This window comes from Microtus oregoni, unplaced genomic scaffold (assembly GCF_018167655.1).
Source record: "Microtus oregoni isolate MIOR12 unplaced genomic scaffold, Mior012 000014F_ref0000157, whole genome shotgun sequence".
Taxonomy (NCBI): Eukaryota; Metazoa; Chordata; class Mammalia; order Rodentia; family Cricetidae; genus Microtus; species Microtus oregoni.
In genome coordinates, this window is record NW_024543073.1 from 46,693,441 (window position 1) to 46,715,233 (window position 21,793).

Consider the following 21,793-nt stretch of genomic DNA (forward strand, 5'->3'; position numbering starts at 1 on the left):
TTATCAAAGAAGTCTGAGAAGTATCTGTGAAATATCTTTGTTTCCTAAGTGTCTGAGAGACTAACAAGAACAAGTAGTGGTATAATTCATGATCCATTCATGAATGTGGTGGCGTCCACCCCATTATACCAGTAGCTACCTCCTTTTAACACTTTCAGCCCCAGAGAGAAAGATAGAGGCGCATGCAGCATGAACTGCTTTATCACAGTGTGGTCTCACTCCTCACTAAACACACTCAAATCTCTCAGGGACAGACTGCTCTCTCTGTGGTAACATTAGTAACAAACCCTAAGGGAATTGAAGAAGCCACCCTTTACGTCATGTCCTAGTCATTCGCTGCCATAATGGAGTCCGAAGATTATGTTAAAACCCAAGAAGTTCTGGGGCTCCTCAGGAAACTCAGATGCCAAAGTCAACAGGATTTCTTCACGCTCCGCAAAATTCCCGGAGACTTTCAGTACAAACACACTGCAGACCCCTGGACTGGGATGTCCTGCCTTGGGTAATTTTATTGCAATATGAAATGTCTCCCTGCCAGAGTAGAATAGCCCACTGGATCTTCCATTCACTATCCCAATGAACGCAGTGTCATTTGAAATAGAAAGACTTCAAAGTAATTGCGACTTTAAAGGCAGCCATCTGTTCTCTGGCAGTTAAATTGAAGTAGAAATAAGATGATCACTTTTACTACTTTGTGCAGCAATGTTTCCGGGGTTCCGAGCCCCTTTTTACAGCTACTTTTGATCATATGGATCTTTTAAGCTCAACGTTTTACTGAAATAGTGTGAGAAAGCAATGTACTATATCTTTAAATATTAGAAAGTATGTTTTAAAGCAAAATGGAAAATGTATATTTATGGCATATATTCTACTTGGAAACATTTTTTTGATGAATGAATCAAAAAGAGAATAATCATCGGCCAGAGTGATACACGACTTTGCTTACAGTGTTGAAACTAGAATGATGGAGCCATCCTAAAAGACGAATTAGATTCCATCTAATTTCCATAGAACATCTAAAAGGAAGTTTTTAATGAAATTTCCAAAGTGTGTGTATGTGTGCATGTGCGCTGTGTCCCTGTGACCAAGGAGGCCGGACCTGCGCGTCAGATCCTCCTGAAGCTGGACTTACAGATGGTATTGAGACAACTGACCCGATGAGATCAAAACTCGTGTTCTCTGGAAGGGCAACACTGAGTTGCCACTCCAGCCCCCAAAGGCAAGGTTTTGAGAAAAGTTCCCAAATCTTAGAAAAGTCCCAAAATACAGTAGAGGAAAATGTGTGTGTGTGATTTGGTTTTAATGTTATTTAAAAGTTGCTTTGAATAAAAGCTAAAAATTGTTTCTAAGAAAAAGATCACTTAATTTTAATAATTAAACAACAACAACAACAAAAAAAAACAGAAGGAGGTGTGTATGAACCTAAACTGCAGGTGATTCTAATCAGCGGAAGGACGAAGGATGGCTCTAGCATGTTTGCTGCATGTCTCCTGAGCAAGTGCGCAGTTTACTCATGGGAGGAAAAGCCACCGCGGTGAGTAGCAAGCATCCTAGTCACTCTTTGTCTTTGCTCTGCAGTGACACCTCAGAGAGCTACCAAGACCCATTTCAGAGAATATTGATTGAGCACAAGCTATTAACCCATTAATGCTTGCTTTAGATTGTCTGCTGTAAAATCTAGGGATGTTTCCTTTGGGGGAAAGTTGAAACTATCAAACTCCAAACAATAGTTTATTCAAACAATCTGCCCTGGTGTCCAAGCTGTTTCCTGTCAAAAGCCTCCACCTTTCCCCTCCCCTTCATCACACGCGTGCACGCACAAATACAGGCATGCACAAACACACACGCACACAGACTCGCACGCACACATGCACGCGCGCACACACGCACGCATACACACAGTCTCACAAACACACACACGCACATGCACGCACAAACACACACACATGCACAAACACACACACACAAACACGTGCGTGAACGGTGATAAGAGTGGCAGCTGGAGAGATGGCTTAGCAGTTAAGAGCAATGGTCACTTTGTCAAAAGATCCAGGTTGATTTCAAGCACTCAGGTGGTGGCTTACACAAACACCAGGCATGCATACGCATGTGGTACACAGACATACATGAGGGCGAATCACCCATACATACAGAATAATAAGACACTTTAAAAAATAACAAAAATTGAGAAAAAATAATACAAATGATAAACAAGGACAACCACGGGACTTTGCCATCTAATGCAGACCGGCCTTGAATTTATGATCTTCAAACGCTGCGATCACAGGAGCGCTTGAAAGGAAGGGTTTCATCTCTCTCCCCAGTACTAAGGATTGAACCAGCGACCTCATACATACTATGTTAGCCCTCTATACAGAGCGATAGCCCCAGGCCAAAGGAGATACATGTATATCATATTAGATACATCATTTACTATTAGTCTGTGGGCATGGACGTGGGTGTGGATGTGCACTGGTACAGATAGGGAGGCAAAGGACAATGTCCAGGAGTTTGTTCTTCTCACTCTGGGGTTCAGGGCTTCTATGACATTGCCTGAGAAGGCATCTTGCTGGGTAGGTGATTTGTTTGTTTTCTTTTGATTCATTTTTATGGTATTGGAGATTAAACCCAGGACTTCACATATGCTAAGCAAGGGTGCGCTTACTGACCTAGATGCCAGCTTAAGGTTTACTTATTCTACCAAGTATGTCTCACATGATCAGCACATCACAAATCCACATGGTTCCTTCATGTACAGGATCACCGTGATCTCACTGACCCCAGCATCACCGTGTCCTCACTGACCCCAGCATCACCGTGTTCTCACTGACCCCAACATCACCATGACCCCAGCATCACTGTGCCCTCACTGACCCCAGCATCACCATCTTCCCACTGACTCCAGCATCAACGTGACCCAAGCATAACCATCTTCTCACTGACCCTAGCATCACCGTGACCCCAGCATCACCGTGTTCCCACTGACCCCAGCATCACCGTGACCCCAGCATCACTGTGACCCCAGCATCATCGTGTCCTCACTAACCCCAGCATCACCGTGACCCCAGCATCACTGTCTTCTCACTGACCTCAGCATCAACATGTCCTCACTGACCCCAGCATCACCGTCTTCTCACTGACCCCAGCATCACCGTGTTCTCACTGACCCCAGCATCACCATGTCCTCACTGACCCCAGCATCACCATGTTCTCACTGACCCCAGCATCACCATGTCCTCACTGACCCCAGCATCACCGTGTTCTCACTGACTCCAGCATCACTGTGTTCTCACTGACTCCAGCATCACTGTGGTCCTCACTGACTCCAGCATCACCATGTCCTCACTGACCTCAGCATCACCGTGTTCTCACTGACCCCAGCATCACCGTGTTCTCACTGACCCCAGCATCACCGTGTCCTCACTGACCCCAGCATCACCATGTCCTCACTGACCCCAGCATCACCGTGTTCTCACTGACTCCAGCATCACTGTGTTCTCACTGACTCCAGCATCACTGTGGTCCTCACTGACTCCAGCATCACCATGTCCTCACTGACCCCAGCATCACTGTGACCTCACTGACCTTAGCATTACCAGATCCTCATCGGCTCGTTTTGTTTTTTAACCCAGTATTTACTGAGCAGATATTGGGAGTGTATTTTTCTTCCATTATTCCTTCCTATTTTGGTGGTCTCCCCACTGAGAATGAGACACAGATCAAGGAATCCATATCTCTGAGTCTCAGAATGTAAACCTCGAGTTCTATTTCCAGTGAAAAGCACGAGCAGTTCTTTCCGGAACTCAGGACTTTTGTGTCACTGACACCCCCAAGCTGGTGCGTGTGTCTCAGTCTGGGCAGCTGTAGCTGCTGCGCTGCCTCCGCCTGCCACCAGCATCTGCTAGTCACATCATGTGGGCTTCAGGACAGTTTCCTTACAGACCTAGGGGATTTGACTGGAGAATTCAAACTAGGAGAGGGAAAGAAAGTGATGGGTATGCTTAGAGCAAAAATGTCTGACTTACCTGCAAAAAACATTGTACAAAAAAGTCATTACAAGAAACAATTTTTACATGGCCCAAACAAATAAAAGGCGTGATAAAAGAATCAACTACACTCTCCAAAATTACATCTTTGTTGTACTCAGAAATGTGAATATGTAATATGCAATTTTATGCCCAATAATTAAGACCTAAAAGCAAAAGTTATTTTCAATGTAAACACTATATAGGGACAAAATACCACCTGATTATATTTCTCAATAGTCAGTAGATCAAACAAAGATGTCATTGTCCCTGAGTTGAAATTATTGATCTCTTAAGGTACCTCCTTATTTTCTCTTTCAGATAGTCTTTATTTTATTACAAATATAAACCTCCAGTGAAGAAGAAAGCATTTAAGATAACCCCCACACAATCAGAACAAAATAAAGAAATAGAAAAAGCCAACCTTTATTCCACTTTGAACAAGTTTGTGAATGTCCAAGTAAGGCTCCTTGAAAAGCTCTCCTTCTGGGGTCAGGATCTTCACATAGCCTTCCTTCTCTAGAATGAAGAGGCGATGGGAGCCATCCCCACTGTGTACGGCGCCCACAGGCTGCCGCAGCCCACTCACGACCTCCTGCACGCAGAAGCAGTTGTGTTTGTGTTTTCTAAACAAATCAGAGAAGACCAGTCAGCTCTCCTGATGGAGGTGCAAACAGATGTGCACAATATACTTCCCCAAATGCATTCATTTCCTCAAAGAACCAATGGTTTTGAAAATGAGAAAGGGCTGCTAAGACAGGCATCCTATAATAGGATTATTTTGGTTAATTCGTATTATCTTTTCAATGGAAAATAGCAAGATATCCTTTTCTCAGAAAGTAAAAGTGAAAACCCCAACGGTTTATTCTGAAATGGCATTAGCTCATTATCTCATCTTTCAGTGACTGTAATTAAAATTTGCTTTTCCTCACAATAATGAGTTCTTATGAGAAGGCATTTAAGGAGAAAGTTCTAAGATCCATTTATATAGAGAAAAACTGATTTGCTAATAATAAACGTGCTGAATATTTCCATAGTGCGATAAAGCTAACAACAATCATAAAATCCAAGTCGAACACTGTACCCATAAAATTCCCATGAGTCAAGGAGAAGCCAAGCTCATAATATAGGATTAGGAGTCTGAGTATTAAGTGCATTTAAGCTGCGATGCTAGAGGAACAAAGCACTAAGAGGGAGAGGGAAGTTAATGTTGTGTGCAGTCTGTGGATCCTGGGTGTAAGCATCAAAATCATCTATTTGTTCATTTTTTCTCTAGGAGTAAAGAGCATTGAGACACACACACACACACACACACACACACACACACACACACACAGAGGGGGGGGGGTGGCCGTTGAAGTGTATGGACCTGCTGAGCTCCTCCACCTTCTCGTATTCCTCCATCTGGTCCAGGTAGTTAGATGCTGGCCCTCTGACTTGCTTTCTTGGGAAATCTGGAAAGCACAAGCCGCCATCTTTTCTTGAATAGTAAAAGCAAAACTCATCAGCAGTTGTTTGAAGAAGACCTTTAAACAGACACGGAGAAAGACTCATTAGAACCATAAAGTGTTCTAGCCAAACCAGCTCATTTGGGGATCTGGCCCTAAGAGGACTTTGAGAAAGTATGTGAATATTCACAGGAGAAAACCAGGCATGACACTGTGAAAGGGCACTGGGGAGGGGTTGGGGTTCCCTTTTCTCCTTTAAACACATTTAAGAATTCCAGTGAAGTGTAATCTCCTTATGCGGGGTAAGTTAAAAAGATTGACTTATCCATTCGTATGATGCGTATGTGTGTTCCCTCATGAGCTTACACGTGCCATGGGTGTGCAGGAGCCTGAGGCAGCCAGGGAATCCCCTGGAAATGGAGTTTATAGACAGGTGGGTGCTGCCAATGTAGGTGCTGGGAACTGAACCTAGAACCTCTGAAACGTCTTTCCAATGAGGGATCTTAACCAGTGAGCCTCTCTCCAGCCCCTGGGCTAACCACTTGAAAGGCTAATGAACGGCACGTTGTAAAAGCCGTGGTTACTCTCACTACACTTACTCTCCTCAAGCCGCCTCACTGATCACAGGAAATAGTTATGAGCTCACCCCATCCCATCACCAATTGGTCTAATTTTCCTACAGTCCTAAATACTTTCCGAAAGAGAACCCATGACAACTAGAAAAGCGATAGTCTGTTGTCTGCCAGCTGTCTTAACACAATGCACTGATGGATGTAACAAATACCCCCACATGAAATTAACGACGTGCTGTGCAGTCTTTAGCAAGGAATTGTTGCTAAGGGAAATCCTCTTATTCCAAATACTTTGAACCTTTTTACTGTACTTCTTTTTTTCTCTAAGGGACAATGATGAAATATATTTAAGTGATTTTTCTATCTCTTTAAGGAGAAAAACGGACACACCCCTGAACCAAAACAAAATCACATGGTGTACTGATCAGGTGACAAAATAAAGATAGTTCTTCTCTTTCGTGTTAAAATTGTTGGTGTATCTGTATGCTGTGTGTGTGCATGTGTGCAAATGTGAAGGTGAACATATGGATGTGTGGATGTGTGTGTGTTCATGCGCCTGTGTATGTGAACACAGCTATAAGTGTAGAGGTCAGAGTCAACATCTGTTTTGTTCCTCCTCCTTAGATTTTGAGACACAGTCTCTCATTGAATGTGAAGCTCACTGGTTCCATGACACTGAGCAGCCAGGGAGGCCCAAGGAGCCTCCTCTTTCAGTCTCCCCACCAAGAGGGTCATAGGCCCACTCCTTTATGCTCAGCTGTTTCCACGAGTTTTGGGGATTGAACTCGGTTGTTAGGTTTGTACTGCAAGCACTTCACTGACGGAGCCATTCCCCAAGCCCACAAAGATGTTTTTGAAAGTACACCTCTCCTTGAATGTAAAATTAAAAGCTTCAGACCTGAGGAAAACTATAGAAAAAAAATTGAAAACTGTAGTTTGAGGTAATAAGATACTGGCTTTATTGTACTTGTCAATAAGGTCTCTTCTGTATCCTGGAGACTTCTGCTTTCTGAGTATGTTTCCATCCGGATCTGGGCAGGGGAAATAACTGCTGGTGTACCTGTCCAGCAACTCAAAGTCCAGGCTTGATCACTGCAAACAAACAAGAAGCGAGCAGCACAAACCCCTGCTTGATCTGTGCTTCCCAGAGTCAAATTAGGTGAGAGCCTTTGTTTGCCTGGAGGAAGGATGCCTCTCACCTCCTATGTGCACCTTAGTGAAGTTTCGGTTTTTACATAACAAATTGGACTTTTCATGCCTACTAGTCTTGGGATAAAAGTATCAGGTAACTTAGTCGGAGTTTGAAAACTATTTAACAAATTCAGGTTTTGCAAGAATTTCTAAGAACAAGATTTGGAGCTCGGCCAAGCAAGGCTTATCGATGGAGTTTGCAAGACACTCAAAGCTCATTTCCAGGGAGCTTGACCTGGGTCAGCCCAAACCTCAAAACAAACCAGCCTTAGGGTATAAGAGTCCCACACCATAAAGCTTGGGATACATTTTGATCTCACTTTTGGGTAAAATGTATGACCCTTAAATTGCCAACAGAGACTTCAAGAGCAATTTCTGTCTAGTGTGTTGGGAAATATCTTAAGTTGGGGAAGAAGGCCAGAAAAAGTGAGTGCCCTCAGGAGTGTATGCTCTCAGGAATGTGTGCACACAGGGGTCCAGTGTGTACTGTGTGTGCCCTCAGGGGATGTGCAGACAAGGGCGCAGTGTGTTCTGTGCATGCTCTCAGGAGCACATGCACAGCACACAGGCGTGCAGGGTACTGTGTGTGACCTCAGGGGGTGTGCAGTGTGCACTGGGTGTGCCCTGGGGAGCATGTGCACACAGGAAAACGGATACTGTGTGTAGCTCCAGGGGGCTGTGCACGCAGGGCTCCATGGAGCTGTGTGTGTCCTCAGGGGTTGTGCACAGGGATGCAGGGTATGGGAAAGGAGGCATAGCAGTTCAAGGATCCTCTTCAGGAGAGGCAATGAGGAGGTGTCCTTCCTTTGAAGATCCACCGGCCTCAATCAGACACGGAAAGGAACACAGAGTTCACTCCTCGTTGGAAATTCACTACAAAAGATAACTGCTCTCTCCTCATTCTTCAATGGCAAAAAAGCACCCAGCTGAAAGCTAAAGTGCCAAAAACAAATCTATTTGAGCAAAAATAACAAAAGGAAAATTCAAGTTTGCTTTAAAAGCGATTGCGTATCTGCAAACTGGGACCATCTTGGAAGGGAATTAATGGAACCATGGCTGGTTTCACTTCTAAGAGCATTGTAAGCTGCAGATAAATAGCGGGACATGAGAACTCATTTTTGAATCAACTATATTAATTTTAAACTAGAATGCATCTTCTTAAACTTTGTGTATCCAGATGCACGGACTCTTGACCAAACACACACCTTTAGTTTCTAAGAAGTCACTGGAGAGACTCTTACTGAAGATGTGTGTTTAGCCCAGCGGGTCTACAAATGTAGAGTATCCTTGCAACTGCTGTATTTGTTAAACCCTTGGTTAAATAACACTTAAATAATTAAGTGTTCAGTTCTGTAGCCATTTTCCAGGATGGTGAATCCAGAGGCACTGCTGTCCCACAGAGAACCATGTAAAAATACTGACTCGGAAAATAAACACTGTCCAGAGTGTGTTGTATGTTCCAGCTTCATTTCTCATGATATATTCAAGAGAAGCGATAGTTTCCCTAGGTTCATCCATCATGATACCAAAGAGGGGAAAAACCCGAGTCCCTGGAAGGAAGGCTTTCAATATATCCATCTCGTCCCTCTAGCTTTCTCTCCCTGGGACTAATAAGACACATGTGTTAGGTATCTGATGGAATCAGGGCTGGAGAAACTCAATGGACTCAAACCCTTGACCTTGGCCTCATTAGCCACAGGATTAAACCAATTGAACTAATTGGGTGCAGACCTTTCACAACAACTGGAACCTACTGCTGGGACAGGACTGTCTTAAAGTGATAAAAATTATTATGCTAAACAGGTACAAAGTATAAAGCTATGCCGGTGGGTGTCTCTGTGTGCCTTTCTCAGAGTGTATTATACCAGATTTCCTGAATCAAAAGGATCTACTCTGCTCATTCAGACTAAGGAAAAGGCCCGTAAGGGTACGCAACTTGGCACTGGAGAAATTTTAGGCAATTATCTTTCTCAGAAAGTCCACAAGTGGAGAACACTTTGATTAACAGTCTAGAGTATATTCAATTTGACTACTTTTGAATCTCTTTCTAATAAGTAGAATCTGATCGTTTCTGAATTTAAATTTCTAGAAATGAACTCTCTTCCAGTTTCCAGGAATGCTCTAACATGTCATGTTTTCTTAAAGCCAAGGCAATGAAGTATTTTGTATCATGGTTTGAGCAGTATAGGAGAAGGAAAGGAATCTCTGAAATTGCTTTCTTATGATCCAACTCAGAATTCTCCTTCTTTTTACAAAACACATTCCCTGGGCTCCTCCTCTCCAGGGTTTTGGTCTGTAGAGAGAAGAGAGCACTGGTAGGAACAGCTGAGCAGCCTTGACCACACTTCCTATGAAATGGAATCTCCAAGTAGCTGTTTCCCATAGGTTTGCATTTCTGAGAAGGGTAAAGCATAAAACAGACTTAAGGTGACATGATTACCCAATTGTTCTTGCAACCATTTCTAAAGCCCCGGTGCTCTAGAAGAACAGACACACTGCTGGGCTTCCGGCAAGGTTGATGGGTGGGTTCCGGCTTTGCCCGTTACAGTTTAGGAAAAGGTGGCCTCCCTCCCAGGGCTCTAGCTGCCTACTAAATCAATGAGCATAAATGCTCCAAAAAGTGGGCTATTACAGCTCACTTCAGACACAAATATTTAAAATGATTATCAGCATGTGACCTAGGAAGGGCGGTCCCTTCGGTTTGTTGCGAAAGTCTCTCTGGGTCTTTAGACAGCATCCTGATTGCCCTTTCTACCTCAGGAGTGCAGCTTTCATGTGGTTATCTTTCCAGGCAGCCTGGGTGGCCACAAAGAGCACTTGACATCTTGATGCACTTCAGCAGTTTTACACATACACAAACTTTGTAGAAAAATAAATTTGTCATTCGTCACCACATATGCTGATCTGGGAAGTGATGCGCTTGCAGTTCGGGCTCTGAGCTGTTTGCTGGCCTCATTCAGTTGATCTTGTAGACCTGTTTTGTTCTTTTGGATGCTAAATAACTTTGCATATATAAAGGCCACCGTGGAAGAGTCTGTGAGCACAGCATGTTGTATTTGCTGCGAAGTGATAAAGGAAATGAAGAGGCCAAGTGCTGGGATCACTCGTAACTAAGGTTGTGAAGGCAGAGGTCTACGCTAGCCCCCACCCCAAGCTCTCCAATCTGTTATTGGTCTCTGTGGGCCACTGAGGCTACTGGGAGCTGCTCCACTTTGCATTGAGGAATGTGATAAAGGGGGGAAAACAGCTAGTTTAAGAAAAGTCAGAAACACAGCTACAGTTTATAAAAACAATAATATTTCCACATCCATTCCGTCTAGGTACGTGTCATGCTGTATGCAGAGGGATCAAGCAGACCTAAAGTGTTTATTATTTATAAGGAAGTTTTATTTTTTTTTCTATATTTTTGTGGGCCAAAAAATTTTGAGATGTATACAGCACTTTCAAAGAATTATCTGAGTCACATCCTACTGTACTTAAAGCTTATCTCTTTCTTAAATACTATTTAGTTTTATAAATGGTTCACTGCAGTGATTGGTGTGTGACTTGGACTAGCTAAAATAATCTGTCTTGTTAAATTATGTTCTTCCTCCATGATTACAACTACACAATTTATAAATGTGTGTGTGTGTGTGTCTGTCTGTCTGTCTGTGTGTAGGGTGCATGTGTGGTATCTGTTCATGTGCAGGGTGTGTGTGTTTGTTGGTATGTAGTGTATGTGTGTGTTTGTTTGTGTGTAGGGTGTGTGTCTGTTGGAGTGTAGGGTGCATGTGTGTGTGTTCACGTGTAGGGTATTTGTATGTGTGTCTGTCTGTGGGTAGGGTATGTGTGTGTGTTTGTTGGTATGTAGGGTATGTGTATGTATATTCATTCGTAGGTATGTGTGTGTGTCTGTTGGTGTGTAGGGTATGTGTGCGTGTCTGTTGGTGTGTAGGCTATGTGTGTGTGTCTGTTGGTGTGTATGGTATGTGTATGGGTGTTTGTGTCTGTTGGTGTGTATGGTATGTGTATGTGTCTGTTGGTATGTAGGGTATGTGTGTGTTTGTTTATGTGTAGGGTGTGTGTGTCTGTTGGTGTGTATGGGTGTGTGTGTCTGTTGGTGTGTGTGGTGTGTGTGTGTCTGTTGGTGTGTAGGCTATGTGTGTGTGTCTGTTGGTGTGTAGGCCATGTGTGTGTTTGTTTATGTGTAGGGTGTGTGTGTCTGTTGGTGTGTATGGGTGTGTGTGTCTGTTGGTGTGTGTGGTGTGTGTGTGTCTGTTGGTGTGTATGGTATGTGTATGGGTGTGTGTGTCTGTTGGTGTGTATGGTATGTGTGTCTGTTGGTATGTAGGGTATGTGTGTGTTTGTTCATGTGTGGGGTGTGTGTGTTTGTTGGTGTGTATGGTATGTGTATGGGTGTGTGTGGTATGTGTGTGTGTCTGTTGGTGTATATGATATGTGTATGTGTCTGTTGGTATGTAGGGCATGTGTGTGTGTTTGTTTGTGTGTAGGGTATGTGTATGGGTGTGTGTGTCTGTTGGTGTATAGGGTATGTGTGTGTGTGTACTCATAAATGTAACGGCCAGAGACTGACACAGGTTATCTTCCTCAGTCACTCTCAGCTGTGCTGAATCAAACTGAATCTGAAGCAAACTCCTGGGATTGGCCTGTCTCTACGATCCCTGCCCTGGGTTAAACGAGTGAATGTCTATGTGGGTCTTTTTTTCCCCCCTCACATGGGTGTTGAGGATTTGAACTCAGGTCTTTATGATGGTGTGGCAGGTAGTTTACAACTGAGCTTCCCTTCCCCAGGTTACAAACTTCTGATGATGCCCATGTTGGGATCTATCTCTTTATTAGAGTCTGAAATGTGATGGTGACCAGGTATCTTTCTATCACCTCGTGCAGAAGAGTTTCTACAGTCATTCTGTCACCTTCTCTTTATACAGCTTGGCTAAAGCGGGAGAGTTCTTCCGGGGCTCAGTTTTTCTCCTCTGTCCAGAAAACACCATTTTATCGTGTTTCTAAGGTGTCAATTAGTCATTTGATGTGAAAAAACTTGGTTCGATGTTATTTGGGGCATTCTTAGTCACAGTTTATCTAACGATATATCTTTTTTTTAAGTTTATTTATTTATTAAAGATTTCTGTCTCTTCCCTGCCACCGCCTCCCATTTCCCTCCCCCTCCCCCAATCAAGTCCCCCTCCCTCGTCAGCCCAAAGAACAATCAGGGTTCACTGCCCTGTGGGAAATCCAAGGACCACCCACCTCCATCCAGGTCTAGTAAGGTGAGCATCCAAACTGCCTAGGCTCCCATAAAGCCAGTACGTGCAGAAGGATAAAAAACCCATTGCCATTGTTCTTGAGTTCTCAGTAGTCCTCATTGTCTGCTATGTTCAGCGAGTCCGATTTTATCCCAGGCTTTTTCAGATCCAGGCCAGTTGGCCTTGGTGAGTTCCCGATAGAACATCCCCATTGTCTCATTGTGTGGGTGCACCCCTCGCGATCATACAACAAAAGTATATGCTCTACTATGTTCATAGCAGCATTGTTTGTAATAGCCAGAATCTAACGATATATCTTAAAGCCAGTGGGCACCCTCTTATCCCATATTTGCTGTGTATTGGAAGCAGTGGCCTTGTTAGCTAAAAAAGGTTCCAACAAGAAATATCTGTTGGTGCTGGGGTATAATTCAGAGGGAGAAAAAGAAAAGGAGGTTTTACTGATAATAACTCAGCATGTATAAAGTTATACTGATAATCCAATGTGCAAAAAACTTACCATTTGTATTAGTATTTATAAAAAAAAGATATTAACTTAGAATGAAGTTAGTGTACTGTTTTTCATCTGAAATTGTAATACTCTCTTTCACAGTAATAAAACATAAGACTTTAGAAAAGTCCACTATTAAGTAAAATAGGAACGTGAAGCACAGCTTACAACTCCTGTAAACAAGCCTTAAAGAGGAGTTATCTTATAAGGCTTGGCAATGTTTGAACTTATGTATTTTTCCTTTTACCTGGAATATGGCCCCGACAAGTATAAAAGAATTCTTTGCAATAGTCTTTGCAGAGGAGCGGAAGTACTAGATCTCCATCCAGGACGTCTCTCTCGGGTGAGGAAAACAGGCTTTGAGAGTGTGGGGAGCAAGGAGCGCATTTGATCTCCTCCAGTAATTTGCCACATTCTGTGTTGTTGGTGGCAGAAAAGATCTGAAAGCCACAAATCAGAAACACATCTTGTTAGTCATGAGAAAAATGAGCTTTGTTGGGTTTTCTTAGCCCCCACCCCTTTGATCATGTAAGTAGAAAAGTCTAATTCAGGGAAGAAAAAAAAAAAAAAGAATGACTACGTCACAATATAGAGTTTTTAAAAAGAACACATGTTATCTTTGAGGCCAGGGTGGAAAGACAAAGGTCAGGAGGAAACACACGGAAGCACTTCTTGCCTTTGCAGATCCAAGTGTATGATTCTGTCCTTGTGCTGTTAAAATTGAGATGTTTATGGACTGTTGAATGTTTGATTCATTTATTCTACCCAAGAGCATATATTGAAACATATTTACCTTGAAAATTCTACACCGTTATCCAACTGTGTCCAACGTGTAATTTAAAGACATGGCTTATTTTGTGCGATGGGTAAAAAAAATCCATTTAATTCCTAAAGCCTCTAACAGGCTTTCAAACTGTACTTAAATAGCATTTTGGTAAATTTCTGCTTGTTCTCAATCTGCAATCGGTACCACGCAAGTTCCTACAGTTGCATGTTCTATAAAAATATTCCAAACTGAACCAAATGGGCTTAACACCCATTTTTAATATTCATTATATCTTAGCCAGGAAAAACTTTCTAGCTAGTTCCTTAGACATTTTCTAAGGAACACAGGGTTAATGAAAGTGCTTTTATATAGTAGGTAGTGAATTTTCATGAAAAAGAAGACTTTTATTACTATTCTTACAATGATATGTCCTTTATTTCAGTAAGATTAATTCTGGAGGATTGATGATTCCTTCAAGTTAATAAGTTGTAGGTAGACTAGATCTTAGCATCAGTATTCACTTAGAAAGCTGACTTGAGGAACCCTTCAATAAATATAGAGGACAATATCAGCCTAATATCTGGGAAATAAAATTAATGCTATCTAAATCAATCACTGATCTCTCTCCCAACCACACTATAAAATGCCATAAATGAATTTTATACTGTTTCAGCTAGGCATCTGCTTGAATATTTCTCTGAAACAATGTATTAAAATTAAAAGTTTGAAATTTTAGAAAATTGTTTAGTTCTATAAAACAAGTATTTCTTTTATAAGTCGAGCTGATTTGAGTAAAGAATCTAGCCTCTGTTTTTCTGGATTATGATATCACAGGGTCATAAAAGCCCTAGATCAAAAGGACAAGGTAACCTAAAAACAAATTGCATGGAGGTATTCAACAGTCTAAAGAGGCTGCTCAAGTTCAGAAAAAAAAGATGTGTATTATAACTACTTAGAGTATTCAAAAGTTATTAATCATGGTTGCATTTACATTTTAATTTTTATCAGTGTGTTTAAGTGACAATTGCTTAAATGGTCCAAGTTTTGTAAAAGAAAACATCCACCAGATACTTAGGGTTTGCATTCCAAGAATGTTTTCAATGTCTTTTATTGTCCAGCCTGGAATCCTCACCAGATCTATTCAATATGAATAGTGCTCCGCTTGGCTCTGTTTATTTCACATACAGCAGTCCTCCAAGACCTAAACAACTGCGGGGACCCGAAGCCAACTCCTGCTGCCTGAAAACTAGGCTGCAATTACCTTTGCTTTTGTGGAGACTATTCGTGCTTCAAGTTTTTTGTTTTTCTTTCTTTCTTTTTTTTAAATAGTTGACACAGAATGGTCCCATGTTCTCTCCCAGCTGTTCTTCGGGAAGAGCTTGCTCTTAGTGCCTAAAGAATTCTGTCTTTTACAAATTTTGGAATGTGTCCTGCCCACAAGATTCCTCATCAAAAGTTTCACAAATAGGATTCAATAAATTATCTGAAATCAAGTAGAATAGTATTCTTGTTAAGGTTTGCCGCTGTTCCGGCCCAGCAGGATGGTAACATTTTACTCTGTGTGAGGTCTGCAATATAAACACCTATTTGAAGATAGATAGAGCCATCATTCTGGCTTTGGTTTCAATGAACCAATAGTCTTGCTCAAGTCAATTAAACTGACTCAGCCCAAGCAACAGCGTTGGTTTAGGCAGATGAGTTCTGGTGTGTGTGTTGGGTGGGTTGGGGGGGTGGTACCCCTGTCTTTTCTTTCTTTCTCCCCTCCCACACGTGTATGCCAAGCACACAGGTTCTTAACTTAATACCTCACATTGCCATGAATCTTAAGAAGAAATTTAAGTTAATTTCCTGTTTCAATTTTTAAAAGCCAAATACAAAGTCATCAAGTTCTAGTGGTTTAGCTAAATATACTTTGGAAATCGTGTAAAACTTGCAAACATGATTACAGCCAGCCCAGGAAGGACCGAAGCTGTGGCTAGGACTCGTCTGTAATGTTTGGCAGCTTGTCCTTTAATCTTCAGCCACGAGAAAGTAAAATCTGTGGAAGAAAGGTAAGTGCTGGGACAGAAGAAAGCCCACAGCTACAGCGCATCAACAGAGAAATCAGCGCAAACAAAGAGGGTAAAGAGGCACCCACATGGGTTTCATGAAGGGATAAAAGTAGAAAATACAAGGCAGTATATTCAGATGCTGCCTTAAGATCACTTGGTCCACAGAAAAGCTATCTCTAAAACATCCCATGCCTCCAAGACTGTTCAGCTGTAGGGCAGAACACACGCGCCTCTGGACTCTAGTGCTGGATTATGTCATTAAAGAGTTCAGTTTCAATTTTAGGCCAATATGTAAATAGATCATTGTATGAAGGCAGCTGTTAAAGGGACCCCAGGATGAGTTATTTGTTTAGTTGGATGTGTTCAACAATAGCCTTTGTCCTGGCGAGAGCCTGAGCAAACAAATGATTGTAAAAGGCACTCTTGAAAACAGTTACTCTTCACCCATTCCTTGACAGCTTTGGCTGTGAAACCACCAAGGCAGGGGGGGGGGGAGAGAGAGAGAGAGAGAGAGAGAGAGAGAGAGAGAGAGAGAGAGAGAGAGGAGGGAGAGGGAGAGGGAGAGGGAGAGGGAGAGGGAGAGAGAGAGAGACTCTGCAAGTTAAGTTTTAGAAATGGGGTATTTTGGTGGGCTGTAGACTCAGCTTGGCTAATGAGAAATAGATACTTTTAGCATGCTATATTTAGAATCTGCAGCAAAATTTCTAAGACAACATAACCTACTAAATGTTGGCATCACTCATGTCTCATCATAGTTAATAATCTCATTACATTTCTTAACATTATTAAAACCTACAGGAAACTCAAACATAAGAGCCTAGTATGGCGCCTAAGGAATTGAACTTAATTTTAGCTCACCAAAGAAAGTCTGTTAGCCTACCAACTGGATTTAACTGCTTAGCTGAGCATGCTCAGTCTTCTCACCTTTTTCTTACAATTTGTCTTTGAAATTTCTTCTCTGATGAAAAGCTACTGTAGTACTTTTCCTGAAAAGTTGCAGAAATGCAAATATCTTTTCTGGATTTTTTTGTAAACAACAACAACAACAAACAGCAACAAATGACTCAGCTGGTGTGTGCCATCATCCCTCTTGCACACACATTTATGAAATGAACCCTAACAGATGTTATAATCTAGGAAGACTTATGGGGTAAAGGGAAACACTTGTATTTAAACTGTGAAAGTTTGAGAACACAGGTCAAGAACCCATGGGCATGAGTGTAGTGAGTCTCTTGCCTTGGGTACCTGGGGTACTGTTTGCTCGTGAGTCACTCGCAATAGAGGGGCAGAGCTTACAGAATCCAACCTGATACAGACACATTTTCCAAAGGAACTGTAATTTGCAGGAGACTGGAAAAGCTTAGACAAGTATATGCACAGCTAACATAGCAGACCTTTCCTAAAGAATTGTTTTTTTTAAAATTGTAGCTTCTCTGAAGGATTATTAACTCTCCTGTCTGCCCCTTTGTCCCTTCTCTCCACTATAGTAAGAGCAAAGTTTGCATTCCACGTTTCTGGAAGAGGTCAGTAGTCTCGGGATCCTCGTTATAATCACAGCATACACTACACACAGGAACACTCCATGGTGAGTAAATATTTCTACACCTTTCTCCGAGCTTCCCCTTGGGGGTGGGGGTGGGGACTCCTGGTGAAGTCTTTAAGATGCTCTGACTGAGCTGTTTCTGTAGCTTCATTCAATTGGGAGGCTGGGGCTTAATGACATTGTTGCGGATAAAATGCTGGCGTGTCTCTTCCCCGCATCTCAGGCCACCGCTGCATATGGTAAGAATAAAGAGCGGGCTGCAGCTGAAACCTGCAGCAAGACAGCTCCCACTCATCTGGGAATAGAGCGAGTTAGACAAACGCTCCCTCAAAAGGCATGAACATTTGGACAGAGCTGAGGACTGAAAGAGAATGATGTTCTCTAGTTTCACCCATTAGTGAACCAACTAACAAATACAATGGTGGTGTTGTTAGTCTTTGGCCATAAGCAACAGGACGCTGTGTGTGGGCAGCAGTTTAGTGGGGAGGAGGATAAGTCGACCCCTTTTTGTCCTATTGATTTTTTCCCTATTTGCATGACTTGAGCAAATTAAATGATGCAATATGGCTTTTTGTTACAAAACAAAGTGAGAGGTACCACCCAGACACATATGTTGATTCGCAGGAGCTGTTTACATGATAATAGGGTGAAATCTACCGTGAACTGAGCATAAAAATTAGATTCAGCCTGGGCATTTTTTTTTTTTAATGCCTGAGCCAGCAAGAGTGGACCACAAGTTTTCCGAGTCTCTCAGACCTTGACAACTGCAGGGTTGTAACAGAGGAATTCTTAATTAAAGTTAAAATGGGCAAAGACAGGGGGAGCAGAGACACCTGATTGTCTATCCCCCGTGAAGTGATTGCTAATGACAGGATCCCACAGAGGGCACACAGCCATTCCCTGTAAAAAAAAAATCTTATGCAGAATCAAGACCAACGACATTTCGCACTGGGCAGACACTTCTTGGCTAAACTAATCAACTCACGGGAAGTGCATATGTCATCACTCATAAAAATAAGTTTCTAGACAAGATCCTTCTAGACAACGCTGTACCGGCGAAAACCTGGATTTCTAATGCTACAAGATGGAGAAACCACTGAGCAGAAGGCTCCAGCAAAATCTCCGAGTTCTTAACGCACCAGGAGTTCCCTTCCGCTGGTTTAACCATTGTCATTCAAGCTAGACTCTTCAGCAGCCTGGGCTTGGGATCATAAACCAACAGTACCTCGATAACCTTTAGAATCCAAGCCGCTCTAGCACGTGGAGAAAACAGAACAAATCTTTTCTACCCCAGAAAAATAAACCGGAAACCACAGCTACCCTAATTTACAGTTCCACCTCACCAAGAGCTCGATTTGATCCAAACTATACTGTTAATCCCGATTTTTTTAAAAAAAAATATTTACCCAGTCCAGGACGCGGCTACCTCAGAAACGTCTCTCTTGAGATAGGCAAGTTTGACCAACATCCCCACAACAGACTCCAGGGGAGGGAGAGTTATCTGCACACCTCCCAGGAACACACACCGAGAACACCTAACCATCTTAGAAAAGTTATAAGAGCTATCGAAATGAGTTTAGCCTCTTGCGCTTGCAGCTACCAGCATCTCAGCGAGCCACCTCTGCGAGCGCCTACCTTGTTCTCCAGACGTCCCAATGCAGTACTGTCACTCTGCAGGCAGCAGGATACTCTGGGGTAGAAGCCACCACACAGGATCTCTCCTCCACTCAGCAGCTCCAGCTGGGTCATCATCCGCCTGTCTCTCCTTTTCAGGCGCTTCGGGGGGTTCCCATTCAGGCACCTTCTCCTCCTCGCTCCACTCCCTTCGCTCCTTTCCCCAAACTTGGCATCTCCTTCAAAAAAGCCCAGAGCCACGGCCAGCAGTAGCAGCTTAAACGAGAGCATCTTCAGCATCGTCTACCCGGAGCAGCAGTGGCAGGACGCGGGAGGATGGGGAGGCGAGGGGGGAAGGCCACTGCCCAGCAAGGGCACTAGGGCGCAGCTCCAGGGGAGTGCTGCGGGGCGGCGGGACGCTCCAGAGGCCGAGGGAGGTGGCGGGGGAGAAAGATGCAGAGCGCTGCAACTTTGCCCTAGGGCAGCCTGAGCAGCGAGATAAAGTGCAGATGACACTGTCCACAGCCTTGCCAGCGTCAGTTGGGTTAGGGGCTTTCCGCAGCGGCTGGGAAGTGGGAGGAGAAGGAGTTGGAAGAGGAGGAGGAAGGAGAGAAGAAGACAGTCATGGAACTTCGCTTGTCCGCTCAATGGGAGTTGTTTAGGTGAGACAGTAGCAGGAACCGAAAGGGCGGCGGCGGCGGCGGGCCGGGCGGAGGCAGGGCCAGCGCTGGGCTCCCGAGGATGCTGAGGTCTCCTCTGTCGGCGGCTGCTGCTTCTCACACAGCCTCTCATGTTTCGCTCCCTCTTTTCTTCTTCTTTTTAACTAGCGCGCGGGGAGGTGCTGCCACCGCGCGCCCCTTGACGTCACCACCGCTAGCGCGCCCCCGCGCGGGGTGGGGGAGAGAGGAGGGGGCAGCCGGCCCGGGAGCTAGCGCTTGCTGGGACCCAGGGTGGCCTCGGGCTGCGACGGGGCGGGGACCGGAGGGGGGGGCAGGAGGCAGGACAGGGGACGGGCGAGGGGGGCGGGGAGCCCTCAGAGCCAGCCTCCGGGCTTCGGAACCCAGAGCGCCACCGTGCCGGGGTGGGGGTGGCCCAGTCGCGCTGCCCAGCCTGGGCCGAAAGTGCCTGGGGGCGTCGCTGCCGCTCAGGGCTACCGGGCTGAGGCTCCCGGACCCTGTGAGTAAGAAGTGACCACGCAAGGTGAGAAGGGAGGGATCTTTCCCCGGCTTCGCCCACGCTAGCCTGGATTTGGTTACCTAGCCCAGGAAGAGATGGACTCCGTGGGCTGGAGACGGTTGCTGGGAGCTTGTCGGCGCCTTTCCTTCTGCTGCAGGCATGACAGTCGCAGCTGGTCCCCAATGATCCCTGAGATTTGGAAACAAGAGAGGAACCCAGATGTTGTAGGTTTTTGTATAGGTTGAGGACCCACGGGTCCTTATTGAAGTTCCTGGAGCTACTATACTAGTAGGGTTCGGTATCCCAGAGCAAGCTACAACTGAGTCCTTCTCCAAGCGGACTTAGGTAGGACAACCTTGAGGGGCCACCTGTAACCCCAGACTAAGTCGCCTGGGAGACACCTGTAGCTTCGTGTGCATTTATAAAGTACATGCGTGCGTATACACACACACACACACACACACACACACACACGTGCACAAACTTTCTGGTGTGTAAATACAGAGGAGGAAGAGTTTAGTCTTTGAAGCAAAGTGCAGAAGCACAAACCTACATAGCTCCGTGTACGAATAAAATCACCTTTCCCCTAAGAGGACAAGTTCTGCCTAGAGTGATGTTGACATTAGCAAGAGCTGTGATTTCATGTTTACTGGAGGCTCGCAAGTTGTCACTGGGATAAGCCTCCCAGGAGCCACACACGAAATGTGCTTTTTGTCTATTTGGTTACTAAACAGGGAAGCTGATTTCCTGGTGGATGACTTTTGATGAGGAGATAAGGCTGTTTTTCCCATTTTGGCAATAGGGGAATGTTCACCATATTTGGACACATATTTCGCCAGCTCCCGTGAAAGTTGGTGGTGGTTGAGGCTGGTAACTGACTCCTTAGGAAGTGGTATCAGTGGCTAGGTGAGCCTTGCTCCTTTCAACCCCCGAATTCTTAATTACAATTTATATGTGAAGTTAGAGTTTCTAAGCAACACAAATGACCTGTTAGAATAAACCTAGAGTCTACTGAGACATTTGGCCTACCCCTCAGCTAAAGCAAATGCCCTGGAGCCAAACTTAACCCCTTTTCCAGACACTGTCATGCACCACTGTATACATGGGCACCATCGTCATGCACCACTGTATACATGGGCACTGTCATGCACCACTGTATACATGGGCACCATCGTCATGCACCACTGTGTACATGGGCACTGTCATGCACCACTGTGTACAGGGGCACCATCGTCATGCACCACTGTGTACAGGGGCACCATCGTCATGCACCACTGTGTACAGGGGCACCATCGTCATGCACCACTGTGTACAGGGGCACCATCGTCATGCACCACTGTGTACAGGGGCACCATCGTCATGCACCACTGTGTACAGGGGCACCATCGTCATGCACCACTGTGTACAGGGGCACCATCGTCATGCACCACTGTGTACATGGGCACCATCGTCATGCACCACTGTATACATGGGCACCATCGTCATGCACCACTGTGTACAGGGGCACCATCGTCATGCACCACTGTATACATGGACACTGTCATGCACCACTGTGTACAGGGGCACCATCGTCATGCGCCACTGTATACATGGGCACTGTCATGCACCACTATGTACATGGGCACCATCGTCATGCACCACTGTGTACAGGGGCAC

At 44.3% G+C, this 21,793-nt stretch overlaps 1 protein-coding gene across 1 annotated transcript in view; it reads right to left on the bottom strand.

Annotated features, from left to right (window-relative positions):
• LOC121455577 (hedgehog interacting protein) overlaps positions 1-19,739 on the bottom strand; it is an 87,600-nt gene extending 67,861 nt beyond the window's left edge. Inside the window, exons 1-4 of the mRNA XM_041663176.1 lie at positions 18,983-19,739; positions 13,235-13,427; positions 5,395-5,551; positions 4,450-4,651 (exon numbers count right to left, since the gene is read on the bottom strand). Coding sequence (XP_041519110.1) covers positions 4,450-4,651; positions 5,395-5,551; positions 13,235-13,427; positions 18,983-19,261 — 831 coding nt within the window. The 5' untranslated portion in view covers positions 19,262-19,739. The remainder of the gene's footprint in view (positions 1-4,449; positions 4,652-5,394; positions 5,552-13,234; positions 13,428-18,982) is intronic.
• Positions 19,740-21,793: the final 2,054 nt, after the last annotated feature.